Source organism: Nerophis ophidion, linkage group LG19, assembly GCF_033978795.1.
Source record: "Nerophis ophidion isolate RoL-2023_Sa linkage group LG19, RoL_Noph_v1.0, whole genome shotgun sequence".
In the NCBI taxonomy this organism is placed as follows: Eukaryota; Metazoa; Chordata; class Actinopteri; order Syngnathiformes; family Syngnathidae; genus Nerophis; species Nerophis ophidion.
Window position 1 is genome coordinate 14,823,895 of NC_084629.1, and position 17,586 is coordinate 14,841,480.

The window sequence follows — 17,586 nt, forward strand, 5'->3', positions numbered from 1 at the left end:
TTTGAAGCTGAGATAGGCGCCAGCGCCCCCCGCGACCCCGAAAGGGAATAAGCGGTAGAAAATAGATGGATGGATGGATGGATGTTTGGTCATTTCAAATCAATTTGTTTATTAATAACTATTATTGTAAATAATGATTATATTAGATCAAAACACATTTTTTTCCAGCTAAACACAATAAATTTAGCTTTAGATGAATTAAGTATTTAATTTGAATAATATTTAGTTTTCTATCATAAATGTGCACACCACATTAAACTGTATTTTGTAGATTATTTTAAAATGGTAATTATTATTATCATAATCAAGCATATTATTCAGATCTTATTTTAAGTCAAAAAGCATTTTGTCAATTAACCACAAAACAAGTCATTGTAGATCCATTTAAAATATGCGTTAATAGTTTATTTTGTAATATATCATATCAAATCGTGTTTTGTCAAACATTAATTTTAAATAGTTCTAACATTTAAATTTAACACATGACATTGATCTATTACAAAAGTACTTACCATATTGTATAGTATTTAACAGAGCATTTTAACAATGTTGGGTTAATTGGCATAACGCTAAGTTAAGGACCTATTTTAGTCAAACATTTTGTCAATCAAACGCAAAAAAAAATTATAGTCAATACAGAGTATTTATAATAGATCAAATTCAAATGTATTAAAAATGTGTTTGATAACATAAATCTGTAAATAATTGATACATTTGTCAATATGGTCTCAAAACAATTGCGTTATTGTTTGAAAAAAATATTTAAATACAATTACTTCTGCATTTGACCCTGTTGATCACCCCCTGGGAGGTGAGGGGAGCAGTGAGCAGCAGCTGTGGCCGCGCCCCGGGAATCATTTTTGTTGATTTAACCCCCAATTCCAACCCTTGATGCTGAGTGCCGAGCAGGGAGGTAATGGGTCCCATTTTTATAGTCTTTGGTATGACTCGGCCGGGGTTTGAACTCACAACCTACCGATCTCAGGGCGGACACTCTTACCACTAGGCCACTGAGTTGGTATAAATATTCATCTTCCGTCACTGCTTGTGTAGTACTCGTGTTTATTCACATATCTTAATTGTTTCCAAACGGTGCCTGTAACATGGCAGTAAAACGGTTGATCAAACAAAACAGAAGTCATCGTCATGGACCCATTTGCTGTAGAAGCTACAGTAGCTCTTCAATCGGCTAAACAAACTCAATAACTGGTGACTTTTTGGTGGATTTATTGAAAACTGAAACGACTTTTTTACATTGTCCTTATTGCAAATTATGGAAGTTAACGCCCCCTTGTTCACTGCACGGTACCTCCTCGCCATTGTCACATTTCCCATTGGTACTACAGGTACCGTCTTTGTCATCATGAGGAACATAAACAACACATGCTAACATGAGTATACCCTGCTGCAGTATGGATACCCCACAGTCTCCTCTTGGCTGCACTGCCCAATTGTCTTGCTTACCCTCAGTCTCCTACCGGTTCAAGTGGTAATATACAGCAGAGCTTCATTCTCTTCCGTTGTCATTTTCTTCTTCCAAGTGGTGCCTTAATGGTACCTTTTCTATTAGCTTTTGCTTCATCATTGCCTTTGTCATCATGAGAAAAAAATAACACATTCTAACATATACCCTGGTGCTAGTATTAGCACACCGCAGTCTGCAGTGCCCCGTTTTTTGCTTGCCCTCAGTCTCCTCTTGGATAAAATTGGTCAAATACACAGTACTTGCTCGCCACTGGCGCTTATCCTTTGGAAAGGAACCAGGCGGGTCATTGCAGCCAATGTAGAATGTCGGCAAACCATGCTAACGTTGGCATACCCTGTTGAGCCTCGTTCACCTCCGCTCCTGATGCTTTCAAAGAGCTCTGGTTTTTCCCAGAAGCTTCTGGTGTCCACAAACATCAGACCCTATTGTGAATATGAACCATTTCTTTTTTTTTGTATGTATTCAAGCACATGGAGCACAAGTAAAGGCAGAGTACATAGACAAAAGCTCACATGTGAAACCCATAGACACGAGTCCGTCCGTGATGATGAGGTCTCCTCAGTTTTTTTTAGGTCACCACCTCGGGCGGCGTGGTTAGCTTGTCGGCCGGCGTACTGCACGGTTTAAGGGCCTCGGCGGAGATCTGGGCGGCGCAGGCCACCGTGTTGCTGGACACTCTGTGGTTGAGCTGGATGACGGTGGTCTTGGAGGGCATGGAGGTGTTGCCGTTCTGCGCCGACCAGTGATCGCAGTGGAAGAGGATGAGGAAACACTTGTAGAACTAAACAGGCAGAAAGGAGCGCGTTAATGCACTTAAACTCATTTTAGATCCAAGGGTCACATGGAGAAAAATCTTCTCCTAACTGGTAAAATCACGGCACAATAACCTAAAAATAATGTCAAATTCAGATTGATTTCTTTGTTTCAAAATAGAACAAGCACATTCTGAAAATGTACAAATCATAATATTGATGGTGTAATTTTACACTTACATGTTGCGGTTAATGGTATTCTATCTTTATTTGTTGTTATTCATACTTCCTGAATGAATTATATGTTAATGTTCATATAATATATGTGAATTTTTTTTTTCTTGTACAGCTTCTCAGGCAAATCATATACCGTATTTTTCCGATTATAAGTCGCTCCGGAGTATAAGTCGCACCAGCCGAAAATGCATAATAAAGAAGAAAAAAAAGTCGCATTTTTTGTGGAAAATGTATTTTATTTTAAATCCAACACCAAGAATAGACATTTGAAAGGCAATTTAAGATAAATAAAGAATAGTGAACAGGCTGAATAAGTGTATGTTATATGACGCATAAATAACCAACTGAGAAGGTCCCTGGTATGTTAACGTAACATATTATGGTAAGAGTCATTCAAATAACTATAACATATAGAACATGCTATACGTTTACCAAAAAATCTGTCACTCCTAATCGATAAATCCCATGAAATTTTCTTACTCGATGTCGCTTCTAAACAACTCTGCCAACTCCTAAGGTATACGCCGCTTCCTCTTGTCGTTTTCTGCTGCATATTTCACTACGTCCAGGCTTGTAATCCGCAGAACATGATTTCCTTTTCGGTCCAATTTTTGTTCAGCCCTTCTCAGTTTTTATAAGTTACCGCCAACATTGAAATGATCCATTGTAATAGCTACAGCAGTAGCATATAGCAGTTAGCATTCCATGACCCACAATGCACTTCTGCCATAACCCTCCTTGTCAACTTCTTATTGCTTGACGTGTATGTGATGATTGCTGACGTGTGTGTGTGACGATTGCTGACATTTTCTTGGTCTCTTTCGCGAATGAGATAAATAATATTAATTGATATTTTACGGTAATGTGTTAATAATTTCACACATAAGTCGCTCCGGAGTATATGTCGCACTATGAAAAAAACTGCGACTTATACCGTTTTTCCTTGAATTGCTGCAGGGCATATAGTATGCGCCTGCCTTTAATTACTGCCGGGTCAAACTTGCTTCCCAAAATAATTAGCGCATGCTCAGTATTACCGCCTGGTCAAACTCTTGACGTCACGAGTGACACTTCCCCTGTCATCATTTTCAAAATGGAGGAGGCTGATTGCAATACCAGTATTTTGAAATCGCATAAATGGAAGAAGATTAAGAGCTATTCAGTAGGATTTACGGTCCAAGCTTACATCACACTCAAATGTTTACTGCATACCTTTGGTAACTGCTGTAGTGAGAAGAGGTTTTAAAATAATTAGCGCATGCTTACTTTTACCGCATGCCTTTGGTAAGCGCAGGAGTGAGAAGAGGTTTTAAATTAACGCCCCGGCGGCAATTCAAGGAAATACGGTAGTCCAAAAAATACGGTAGTTGATGTAGGTGCCCATATCGGCAGTATAAATGTACTTTACAAAAGAGATGTGTAGGATACTTTTCATGTTGCCTTATTTGTATTTGACTTTATTCAATGTATTTATATTATTGATATATGATACGATATAAATATATATATATATATATATATATATATATATAATAATGAGGAGGGGATAGAAAGAGAAAAAAAGGAAGACAGAGGGGGACATTGTGGGGTCAAAAGGGGGATTAGACGGACAAACAACAACAGGAAGCACAGAAATAACAACAACAGCAATAGAACACCATCAGCAAATAGGAAATGTACAAATATGGTAGTAAACGTGATAGCAAACAAGCATTTAGTGAAATAAATAATAGAAATGACAATGAGCATTATTACACTACAAATGAAGCAGTACAAATACCAATAGAAATAGCACAATCAATAATGAATAATAACAGTAATTACCTCTACTATTAACAATGCAATTGTTCAAATGGAACAATACATATATGTAATGCTAACTTGAAATAAAAAAAAGCAGATAAATGGAGAGGAAGAAAGAGAAGCCAGCTATATTAAACCTTGTGGATTGTTATAATAAAATTAGGTTAAGCTTTGTCAGTGTGCCATGTGTTACCCAGTTTCCCAACAACGTTAATATATGTTTGATGAAACATGATTATATGCATGAGTGTATGTATGTATATGGACTTGTATATGTATGTTTGTACAGTGAATGTACATGTATGTGTATATGTGTTTGTACAGTGAATGTATATGTACATGTATGTGTATATGTATGTTTGTACAGTGAATGTATATGTACATGTATGTGTATATGTATGTTTGTCCAGTGAATGTATATGTACAGTATGTTTGTAAAGTGAATGTATATGTATGTGTATATGTATGTTTGTGCAGTGAATGCACATGTATGTGTATATGTATGTTTGTCCAGTGAATGTGTATGTACAGTATGTTTGTAAAGTGAATGTATGAATGTGTATATGTATGTTTGTGCAGTGAATGTACATGTGTATATGTATGTTTGTCCAGTGAATGTATATGTACAGTATGTTTGTAAAGTGAATGTATATGTACATGTATGTGTATATGTATGTTTGTGCAGTGAATGTACATGTATGTGTATATGTATGTTTGTGCAGTGAATGTACATGTATGTGTATATGTATGTTTGTACAGTGAATGTATATATACATGTATGTGTATATGTATGTTTGTGCAGTGAATGTACATGTATGTGTATATGTATGTTTGTACAGTGAATGTATATGTACATGTATGTGTATATGTATGTTAGTACAGTGAATGTGTATGTACAGTATGTGTGTATGTATGTTTGTACAGTGAATGTATATGTACAGTATGGGTAATTTTCAATCTATCAAGATAAAAAAAATAATGTCAACATCAAATTACAGTATGTTATTTATGTGGTTTGCTCATTTTCCTCGACTGATGCACTAACATCATGTGGTTTATTTATTTTTTTACATAAAGACACAGAGATACAAAGAATTGCCATTGCGACATCTCGTGGACAAATGTTTACACTTAGCAAACTCATCCCGCGGGCCGGATAAAACCTGTTCATACGTTTCACATATTTTTTGAACGATACCAATTTTTTACGTAAAACACTGCTCTTTTTGGCCCTTAAATTTAACTTTTTTGTTATAAAATAATTTTTCGGTTATGAAATCCTTTTCCCTTTTCCCAAAATTAAGAAAAAGTACAACTTTTTTTCAATTGTGTTACTGTTTTACCGTCATTAAATTACCGTATTTTTCGGACTATAAGTCACAGTTTTTTTCATAGTTTGGCCATGGGTGCGACTTATACTCAGGAGCGACTTATGTGTGAAATTATTAACACATTACCGTAAAATATCAAATATTATTTAGCTCATTCACGTAAGCGACTAGACATATAAGATTTCATGGGATTTGTCGATTAGGAGTGACAGATTGTTTGGTAAACGTGTAGCATGTTCTATATGTTATAGTTATTTGAATGAATGACTCTTACCATAATATGTTACTTTAACATACCAGGCACCTTCTCAGTTGGTTATTAATGTGTCATATAACATACACTTATTCAGCCTGTTGTACACTATTCTTTATTTATTTTAAATTGCCTTTCAAATGTCTATTCTTGTTGTTGGGTTTTATAAAATAATTTTCCCCAAAAAATGCGACTTATATTTCAGTGCGACGTATGTTTTTTTTCCTTCTTTATTATGCATTTTTGGCCGGTGCGACTTATACCCTGGAGCGACTTATACTCCGGAAAATACGGTACAAGTAAAACAGATATTAACTGAAAAATGTTGAATACGTACGTTTGACACCCCTGACTTAAAGCGTGGCGTCATACGGCACGAGCCTGGGTTCGATCCAGGAGAAAATGACGCTTTAATGCGCTTTTCAGGCGGCAAATAGCCTCCTTAATGACGTGTTGCTTGGATGCTCTGTGAAGAGCTCCTGCATCAGCTGTTCCTGAAAAGTGTTTTATTTCCACACCTGAAGCATAGAATGTATTTTTATACAGAATAATGTAAATCAAAGCAAGTACATGACACCTGCTCTGGATTCCTTACTTGTATCCATTTTATCTTTTTTTTTAGCCAGCGCACCATTCACTTACTTTATCCCCAACAGCTGCTTACTTTTTTTAACCTTAATGTGATGCAAATTACACACCTTCAACTTCAGTTTCAGTTCATTTATGGCACTGCCACCAGCACAAGCTGCCTTACGCTTAGGAGACATAATGGAGTGCACAAAGTTCATTAGTAAGCCACCTTCTTCTTCACCTCTTTTTTTCTTCTTCTCCAGTGCACTGTCGCTGCAGCGCTGCAAGTATGCAGTGTGTGCCTCTGCCCTTAAGCAAGGCATACACTGCATACTGCATACTACCGCTAATTTAAGGGAGCTTTTCTTTTAACATCAAAATGTTGTGACCCAGGACATCGTAAACCGAGGACCACCTGTAGTAACGACCTGTATCGATGGTCACATTTTTTCTTGCTACTTTTTTTATTTATTTATTTCTATATTTAATATGCTACTGGTGACGATAAACATAAAATCTGAATTTCATATGAATAATACTAGTTTTTTTTTTTAATCCATATTATAGCTTTTTTTACTCACACAGCAGCAGCTTATAGCTCGTTTGGTAGAGTGGCCGTGCCAGCAACTTGAGGGTTCCAGGTTCGATTCCTGCTTTCGCCATTCTAGTCACTGCTGTTGTGTCCTTGGGCAAGACACTTTACCCACCTGCTCCCAGTGCCACCCACACTGGTTTAAATGGAACTTAGATATTGGGTTTCACTATGTAAAGCGCTTTGAGTCACTAGAGAAAAGCGCTATATAAATATAATTCACTTCACTTCTGTAACATAGCTATTAACTCAAAAAACTTGTATCTCAAAATCAGCATCGCCCAATGGATTGAAATTTTTATTGGTGTTGCCCCCCCCCACCCCCTCCAAAAAAACTGTCCAAATTTAACAGGTGACATGCCTTTTAGAAATAATCTAACTTTTATAATTATATAATTATTTTATAAAACACAATACAACAGAATGCACTACTAACAATTAGTTTTATAAAGTCATTTAATAATATTGTCTGGAGAGTGTACTTCCGCAGTGTCTCCTTCCAGCTGCTTTTCCGTCAAAGACACCATCAGCAGCTTATCTATATTTTCTGCTTCCCAGTCGTTTCTAATTTTGTCAAGAGATGTGTCTTTAAGATGGGGAAATTAGGATGTACATTTTGGAAATTATACCTTCCTGATTTGTGGGGATTTCCAGGAGTGAGTATATTACAGATTGAAGTGAACTACTAGGAAAAGAGCTGTTATTTGATTTAGCATAGTTAGGAATTTGAAAATGAAAAAATAAGTCAGAGTTAGGGTGAGCTTATCCATATTTTCATGGATAAATGTCTGCCGGTTGGATTTTATATGAACCTTCTTGGCTGGCGTTTTTCTGCTTCAGTATGGTGCAGAGGAGCAGTGAGGCTTACAAAGTCTGCTCCACACACAGTCATGTTTTTGATGATTTCCTTCTTTAATTCAATGAATATTATCCACTTAATCTCAGCAATGTCCTTCACCCTCGCTCCCTTCCTCCCCATGGTTGGAAAACAAACGTCGACATGTGGCTACAAGCTAATGCCGGCGAGTAAGACCAGATGCTTCGATCGGATCTTTTGGCTTCACTGGGACATTTGCTACAACAATTAATGGTGGGGGGCTTGTTACTCAAATTTTTGTTTGAAACTTAAGAGCTGTCTCATAATTGTTATGCGTCATCTAAACACTCTGAAGTTGGGACACTCTTTTTTTTCGTAAAAATACATTTTTTTTCGTATAGTTATGACTTTCTTTAAAACTGGGGTGTCACATGGAGAAAAATCAACTCCCAAGTGGGCCGGACTGGTAAAATCACGGCACGATAACTTAAAAATAAAGACAACTTCGGACTGTTTTTTTTTTGTTTTAAAATAGAACAAGCGCATTCTGAAAATGCACAAATCATAATGTTGTTGTTGTTTTTTTACACTTACAACTTACATGTTGCGGTTAATAGTATTCTAGCTGTATATGTCATTATTTATACTTTCTGAATGCATTTAATTTAATTAATACAATAAAGTTACATGACAAAATGTGGAAAAAGTGAAGCTATGTTATTACTTTCCGGATGCACTTTAGTGCATGTGACAAATGTAACCACGTTGTCATTGAACATTCTTATCGCAGGGGCGTCAAATGTATGGCCCGAGGGCCGGATCAGGCCCGCAAATAGGTTTTATCCAGCCTGCGGGATGAGTTTGCTAAGTATGAAATTTAACCTGAAATTTTAGAATGAAAAACAGCTGTACCAAATGTGTCCACTGGATGTCGCAATAACAATTCTTTGTATCTTTGTAGATGAGGTTACATATGCGCAAAATAAACCACATGATGTTAGTACATCAGTTGAGAAAAATGAGCAAACTACATACCGTATTTTTTGGACTATAAGTCTCGTTTTTTTTTTGTAGTTTGGCCGCGGGTGAGACTTGGCCAAACTATGAAAAAAAAAAGTATTTTTTTTGGTTTGGCCGAGTCTCACCCCCCGCTGGACTGTGGAGAAGACTTCGACTTATAGTCGGAAAAATACGGTGAATAACATACTGTAATTAGATTTTGATATCATTTTTTTTTTTTTCTTGATAGATTGAAAATTAACACCAATGAGTTGACTGATGAACACTACCACATAATTGATTCTGAAAATATACAAACCCCGTTTCCATATGAGTTGGGAAATTGTGTTAGATGTAAATATAAACGGAATACAATGATTTGCAGATCCTTTTCAACCCATATTCAATTGAATGCACTACAAATGCAAGATATTTGAGGTTCAAACTCATAAACTTTATTTTTTTTTACAAATAATAATTAACTTGGAAATTTCATGGCTGCAACACGTGCCAAAGTATTTGGGAAAGGGCATGTTCACCACTAAGTTACATCAGTTTTTCTTTTAACAACACTCAATAAACGTTTGGGAACTGAGGAAACTACTTTTTGAAACTTTGTAAGTGGAATTCTTTCCCATTCTTGTTTTATGTAGAGCTTCAGTCGTAACAGTCCGGGGTCTCCGCTGTCATATTTCACGCTTCATAATGCGCCACACATTTTTGATGGGAGACAGGTCTGGACTGCAGGCGGGCCAGGAAAGTACCCATATTCTTTTTTACGAAGCCAAGCTGTTGCAACACGTTTCTTGCTGAAATAAGCAGGGGCGAAATAAGCCGGGGCGTCCATGATAACTTCGCTTGGATGACAACATATGTTGCTCCAAAACCGTATGGACCATTCAGCATTAATGTTGCCTTCACAGATGTGTAAGTTACCCATGCCTTGGGCACTAATACACCCCCATACCACCACAGATGCTGGCTTTTGAACTTTGCGCCTATAACAATCTGAATGGTTATTTTCCCCTTTGTTCTGGAGGACACCACATCCTCTATTTCCAAATATAATTCAAAATGTGGACTCGTCAGACCACAGAACACCTTTCCACTTTGCATCAGTCACTCTTAGGTGAGCTCGGGCCCATCCAAGCCGGCGGCGTTTCAGGGTATTGTTGATAAATGGGTTTGGCTTTGCATAGTAGAGTTTTAACTTGCACTTACAGACGTAACGACCAACTGTAGTTACTGACAGTGGTTTTATGAAGTGTTCATGAGCCCATGTGGTGATATCCTTTACACACTGATGTCAGTTTTTGATGCAGTGCCTGCCGCCTGTAATATCATCGCTTACGTGCATGGATTTCTCCAGATTCTCTGAACCTCTTGATGATTTTACGGACCGTAGATGGGAAAGTCCCTAAATTCCTTGCAATAGCTCGTTGAAAAAAGTTGTTCTAAAACTGTTCGACAATTTGCTTACAAATTGGTGACCCTCGCCCCATCTTTGTTTGTGAATTACTTAGCATTTCATGGAAGCTGCTTTTATATCCAATCATGGCACCCACCTGTTCCCAATTAGCCTGCACACCTGTGGGATGTTCCATATAAGTGTTTGATGAGCATTCCTCAACTTTATCAGTATTTATTTCCACCTTTCCCAACTTCTTTTTCAAGTGTTGCTGGCATCAAATTCTAAAGTTAATGATCATTTGCAAAAAAAAATGTTTATCAGTTTGAACATAAATTATGTTGTTTTTGTAGCATATTCAACTGAATATGGGTTGAAAATGATTTGCAAATCATTGTACTCAGTTTATATTTACATCTAACACAATTTCCCAACTCATATGGAAACAGGGTTTGTAAATAACGACAAATAACGTACATATACTATTAACCGCGACAGGTAATTGTAAAAAAGATAAAAAATGGTTTGTACAATTTCAGAATGTGCTTGTTTTATCTTTAAACAATGAAAACAATCTGAAGTTGTCTTAATTTTTAAGTTATCTTGCCGTGATTTTACCAGTCCGGCCCACTTGGGAGTAGATTTTTCTTCATGTGGCCCCGATCTGAAATGAGTTCTTACACCCCTGCTCTATCGTAAGCCTTGACCGAATAAACTTTTCCGCCTGGCAACCAATCAGAAGGATTGAGGCTTGTCAGCGGAATAACAAGAACAACACAAATCAGCAGCGCCGCACGAAGCGAAGGTGGAATGAAATCACAAAAAGGCACGCGGCTCTCCGGTGTTTGCGCTCGCCAGATAACAAGGCAAGGAATGAAGTATGTTGAGCCCGCATGGGCCTCATGGTTAATGTATTTTCTTTTTTATCTGTCGCTCAGTACGCTCTGCTGTGAACACGCACGCTTTCTTCCTCCACCTCTACATACATTCGCTGATCACATTTGTGTCTGAAAATGTTTCCAACTGCAGCCAGCCATCGACAAAAGCCGCACACGCCACACGATTCCAGGAAAGGTTATTACATGGTCCCTAATCCGATTTTCAGATGTCTATCCGCCAGCAGGACACATGTATTTGCCGACCAAAACCATTTTTCACATGAGAGAGCATTTGGACAGATGGAAAAATGTACTGGGAATCAATGAAACGATGCACAGTCAGGGTGGGGGGTGGGGGGCATACAGTATGGTCAGCTCTGGTTTCATGAGCGGCTTACCAGCACGTTTTGTCTTTTCCTTCCAATTGTTCCTATGTAAAGGCTGGCATTGCTCTCAAAACAGCCATAATACGCTCTTGTAGCAAAAGCATCGACTGTCCTTTGTGTAGGCATTTATGTTTGTGACCCGAGAATTATAGAGAAACCAGGTAATGTTTTCGTAGACTATACAGCGCACCGGTATATAAGCCACACCCACAAAATACAAAAAAAATTTTTTTTTTCCAAATATTAACCACACTGGTGTCTAGGCCGCAGATGTATACAGTGGGGCAGAAAAGTATTTAGTCAGCCACCGATTGTGCAAGTTCTCCCACTTATAATGATGACAGAGGTCTGTAATTTTCATCATAGGTACACTTCAACTGTGAGAGACAGAATGTGAAAAAAAAATCCAGGAATTCACATTGTAGGAATTTTAAAGAATTTATTTGTGGGAATTTTAAAGATTTTATTTGTAAATTATGATGGAAAATAAGTATTTTGTCAACCATTCAAAGCTCTCACTGATGGAAGGAGGTTTTGGCTCAAAATCTCACGATACATGGCCCCATTCATTCTTTCCTTAACACGGTACACTCGTCCTGTCCCCTTAGCAGAAAAACAGCCCCAAAGCATTATGTTTCCACCCTCATGCTTCACAGTAGGTGTGGTGTTCTTGGGATGCAACTCAGTATTCTTCTTCCTCCAAACACGACGAGTTGAGTTTATACCAAAATGGATACATGGATGATACAGCAGAGGATTGGGAGAATGTCATGTGGTCAGATTGGTATAAGCTCAACTCGTCATGTTTGGAAGAAGAAGAATACTGAGTTGCATCCCAAGAACACCATACCTACTGTGAAGCATGGGGGTGGAAACATCATGCTTTGGGGCGTTTTTTCTGCTAAGGGGACAGGACGATTGATCCGTGTTAAGGAAAGAATGAATGGGGCCATATATCGTGAGATTTTGAGCCAAAACCTCCTTCCATCAATGAGAGCTTTGAATCACCATAATTTACAAATAAATTCTTTAAAATTCCTACAATGTGAATTCCTGGATTTTTTTTTCACATACTGTCTCTCACAGTTGAAGTGTACCTATGATGAAAATGACAGACCTCTGTCATCATTTGAAATGGGAGAACTTGCTCAATCGGGGGCTGACTAAATACTTTTTTGCCCCACTGTACGTTGGGAAAGGAGTTTTTTACAAATAAAGATTTTCTAAATGACGTTAAATGTTTCTAAACAGTGGCTAACAAGGGTAGTAAAATGGGTGATCAAACAAAACATAAGTCATCGTCATGGGCCCCACTGGCTGCAGAAGCTAGCTTTTTAATCAGCTAAACTGACTCAATAAGTCCATGATGACGACTTAGTGAATTTGCAAAACTGAAACAATACCAAAAAAATTTAGTCAATACTACTTACAATTACAGTCATGAATGGGTAAACATATTAGCTATTACTAACGACGCTAGCTTAATTACATTGCTATTGCACGTACAAAAATGCCTCTAAAACACTGCTAAAGACATCACACATGGGACGTTTAGAAAGTAAGAATTGTATTAGTAATACTCTCGCTGCTTGGAGTGATAAATGAAGAATCCATACGAGTAGAAATGCTATAGACGTCTAGAAGACAGAACGGGGATTTTACTTCCGGTTGAAAGCTCAGTCTAAACCAAAGGGTATCTTTGCTTGTTTAAATAAAACAACTATTTGCTTTATGGCAGTCAACAAAGAAAAATCCATGAATTAGCCGCACCGTTTTACAGGCTGCAGAATTCAAAGCGTCGGAAAAAAGTACAGACTTGTAGGTCGTGAGTTCAAATCCCTGCCGAGTCATACCAAAGACTATAAAAATAGGACCCATTACCTCCCTGCTTGGCACTCAGCATTAAGGGTTGGAAGTAGGGGTTAAATCACCATAAATGATTCCCGGGCACGGCACTGCTGCTGCTCACTGCTCCCCTCACCTCCCAGGGGGTGATCAAGGGTGATGGGTCAAATGCAGAGAATAATTTCGCCACATCTAGTATGTGTGTGACAATCATTGGTACTTACGTACTTACTTATAGTCTGAAATTTACGGTATCTATTCTGTAGAACAGCTAAATAATGGCCTAATAGCTTATTATATTGATTTTAAAATATACTATGGTTGAATTGTAAAATTACAAACACAAATCTAACATTATTACCGTATTGGGTGCGGTATATAAGCCACACCCACTAAATTTTAAGACAAATATATTTTTCCATATGTAAAGGACAAGTGGTAGGTAATGGATGGATGGATATTAACCACAGCAGATATATATGTTGTGAAATGAGTTATTTACACATAAAGATTTTGTAAATGTTTATTTATATACTTTATTTGTTTCCAAACAGTGTCTGTAAGAAGGGCAGTAAAACGGCTGATCAAACAAAACAGAAGTCATCATCATGGACCCACTGGTTGCAGAAGCTCGCTCTATAATCAGCTAAACAGACTCAATAAGTCCACGATGAAGTCTTAGTGAATTTACAAAACTGAAACAATTCAAAAAGAATGTCATTGTAAGTTAACACATCTCACAATAACACTCGTAAACATATTGGCTTATTAGCTAACACTAACGACGCTAGCTTCATTGCATTACTATAGCACGTACAAATATGCGTGAAAACACGTTTACAGACATTTAGTATGTAAGAATTGTATTAGTTATACTCTTGTTGCTTGGACTGATAAATGAAGAATCCATATGAGTAGAAATGCTATAGATGGCTAGAAGACAGAACTTCCGGTTGAAAGCTGACTGTTTAAAAAAGTGTTTAATATTTGTTCCGAGAGCCTAGACAAGCTTCGGTTAAAAAAAAGCCTTCAGATTTGCTGCTCCATGGTCATGGAAGGATTTACGAATTGATTTGAGGCTAACTGAACTGATAACTTTGGGGGAATTTCAGGCCATTTCAAAGGATCGAGAAGTGGTTTCTATTGGGCACTGAACTTGTTTTTATTGAAACATTTTATCTTATCTATTGCATGTTTTTATGGAAGTAGTTTGTACTTTTAACTACAGTGTGTGACCTCCTGTTTATGGTTTTGGTTTTATTGATTTATGAAACCTGTCTTTGGTGGCCTCTTGGCCAGGTCAGTCTGACAAAATAGATTTTAATCACAATGAGTTTTTACCTGGTTGAATAAAGGGAAAAGAAAAAGAAAAAAAAAATGAATGGCTAAGTTCCAAAAATTTGAAGACCAATCTTGCCTTTTCTCATACTTCCTCCAAATGAGCCATTTGGAGTTTGCCCAATTTGTGACGTTTTTTCCTATTGTTGACGTCAGCAGACACTGTCGAAGTGGAGGCACATAAAGGTCGTGAGTTCAAACCCCGCCCAAGTCATACCAAAGATTAGAAAAATGGGACCCATCACGTCCCTGCTTGGCACTCAGCATCAAGGGTTGGAATTGGGGGTTAAATCACCAAAATGATTCCCGAGCGCAGCCACCGTTGCTGCTCACTACTCCCCTCTCCTCCCAAGGGGTGGAACAAGAGGATGGGTCAAATGCAGAGGGTAATTTCAGTGACTATCAGTGGAAACTTTTTAACTTGAAGAAGGAACAAATGATGTGACAAAGTTGCGGGAAAAAAGTAATTTTAATCTGGCAATTTAGTCTTGTTGTGCGAACAAAAAAAAATGTTTACTAGGTCACCATGTTTTCAAAGAAAAAAAAAAACAGGTTGTCATGACGTGGACTTTGGTGTGGTTTGTTTTTTCCCGTGGTGCAAAGCGACTGGACCGGACACGACGTGAAGGTAATGACATATTTTAATCTTAACTCAAAAAAAGGAACAAATGAAAGGCGCTCACAGAGGAGGTACAAAAACTTGGCTATGAAAAATAAAACTCACACTAAGGCAAAACTATGGACAACAAAAGCAAAAACACATACTGTGACTGAAAAAGAGCATGAATCATCGGCATGGATATCATGGGTGTGTAGGAGGTGATGTCGCCAGGCTAACTGCCTGGCAGCTACAGGCTTTAAATAATGCTGTGGTGATTAACAGGTGCATGAGTCCAAATGAACCAGGTGCGTGACATGACAGGTGAAAACTAATTGGTAGTCATGGTGACAAAAACAAGAGTGCCCAATGAGTCCAAAACCAAACAGAACGTGACCACAAAACATGACATGAGTACTGTAATGAGAATGATATCGTAAAGTTATGAGTTTCAAAGTTATGAGAAAAAAAGTGTTTTTTTAGTGAAGGCACTATTAATGCTGAATGGTCCATACAGGTTTTGGAGCAACAGATGTTGTCATCCAAGCAACGTTACCATGGACACTGCTGCTTATTTCAGCAAGACAATGCCAAGCCACGTGTTACAACAGCGTGGTTTTGTAGTAAAAGAGTGCGGGTACTTTCCAGTCCAGACCTGTCTCCCATCGAAAATGTGTGGCGCATTATGAAGTGTAAAATACGACAGCAAAGACCCCGGACTGTTGATCGACTAAAGCTCTACATAAAACAAGAATGGGAAAGAATTCCACTTTCAAAGCTTCAACAATTAGTTTCCTCAGTTCCCAAACGTTTATTGAGTGTTAATAAAAGAAACGGTGATGTAACACAGTGGTGAACATGCCCTTTCCCAACTACTTTGGCACGTGTTGCAGCCATGAAATTCTAAGTTAATTATTATTTGCAAAAAAAATAAAGTTTATGAGTTTGAACATCAAATATCTTGTCTTTGTAGTGCATTCAACTGAATATGGGTTGAAAAGAATTTGCAAATCATTGTATTCACTTTATATTTACATCTAACACAATTTCCCAACTCATATGGAAACGGGGTTTGTATAAAGTCCCAACGATAGTCACACACACACCAGGTGTGGTGAAATTATCCCCTGCATTTCACCCATCCCTATGTTCACCCCCTGGGAGGTGAGGGGAGCAGTGAGCAGCAGCGGTGGCCAAGCTCTGGAATAATTTTGGTGATTTAACCCCCAATTCCAACTCCTTGATGCTGAGTGCCAAGCAGGGAGGTAATTAGTCCCATTTTTATAGTCTTTGGTACGACTCAGCCGGGGTTTGAACTCACAACCTTCCAGTCTCAGGGCGGACACTCTAACCACAAGGCCACTGAGCAGGTTTTAAAGGCCTACTGAAATGAGATTTTCTCATTTAAACGGGGATAGCAGGTCCATTCTATGTGTCATACTTGATCATTTTGCGATATTGCCATATTTGTGCTGAAAGGATTTAGTAGAGAACATCCACGATAAAGTTTGCAACTTTTGGTCGCTAATAAAAAAGCCTTGCCTGTGCCGGAAGTAGCAGACGATGTGTGCGTGACGTCACCGGTTGCAGGGCTCCTCACATCCTCACATTGTTTACAATCATAGCCAGCAGCAGCTAGAGCAGGGGTAGGGAACCTATGGCTGTAGAGCCAGATACGGCTCTTTTGATGACTGCACCTGGCTCTCAGGTAAATCTTAGCTGACATTGCTTAACACGATAAGTAATTAATAATTACACTCAAAATATAAATAACGTTAAAAATATTAAACATTCTCATGCATTTTAATCCATTCATCCATTTTCTACCGCACCTGTTCAAGAAGTTGCATTAATTGTAGAATTATTTTATTTATTACTGGTTTACTATTTACTATTACTATTTATTACTAGCTTCAGAATAACAATGTTATTAAAAAGAATAAGAGACTTATTATTCTCTAAAAATATTGGTCTTACTTAAAATGCACGCATTTAGTTGTATTCAGTGTTAAAAAATATGATATGGCTCTCACAGAAATACATTTTAAAATATTTGGCTTTCATGGCTCTCTCAGCCAAAAAGGATCCCGACCCCTGAGCTAGAGCTATTCGGACCGAGAAAGCGACAATTTCCCCATCAATTTGAACGAGGATGAAAGATTCGTGGATGAGGATCTTGAGATTGAAGGACTACAAAGAAAAAAAAAAGTCGATTGCAGATGTTATTACACAAATTTACTATGATCATTCTGGAAAATCCCTTATCTGCCTATTGTGTTAGTGTTTTAGTGAG

The 17,586-nt window shown here is 37.8% G+C and overlaps 2 protein-coding genes across 9 annotated transcripts in view; one reads left to right on the forward strand and one right to left on the reverse strand.

Moving 5' to 3' along the window:
- Positions 1–17,586, forward strand: part of st6gal2a (ST6 beta-galactosamide alpha-2,6-sialyltranferase 2a) — a 188,053-nt gene that overhangs the window by 157,039 nt on the left and 13,428 nt on the right. The gene's annotated exons all lie outside the window — the stretch shown is intronic.
- tmtops2b (teleost multiple tissue opsin 2b) overlaps positions 1–17,586 on the reverse strand; it is a 122,348-nt gene that overhangs the window by 1,250 nt on the left and 103,512 nt on the right. Inside the window, exon 4 of the mRNA XM_061879285.1 lies at positions 1–2,267. This exon is cut by the window's left edge and continues 1,250 nt beyond it. Within this exon, the coding sequence (XP_061735269.1) occupies positions 2,055–2,267 (213 nt within the window). The 3' untranslated portion in view covers positions 1–2,054. The remainder of the gene's footprint in view (positions 2,268–17,586) is intronic.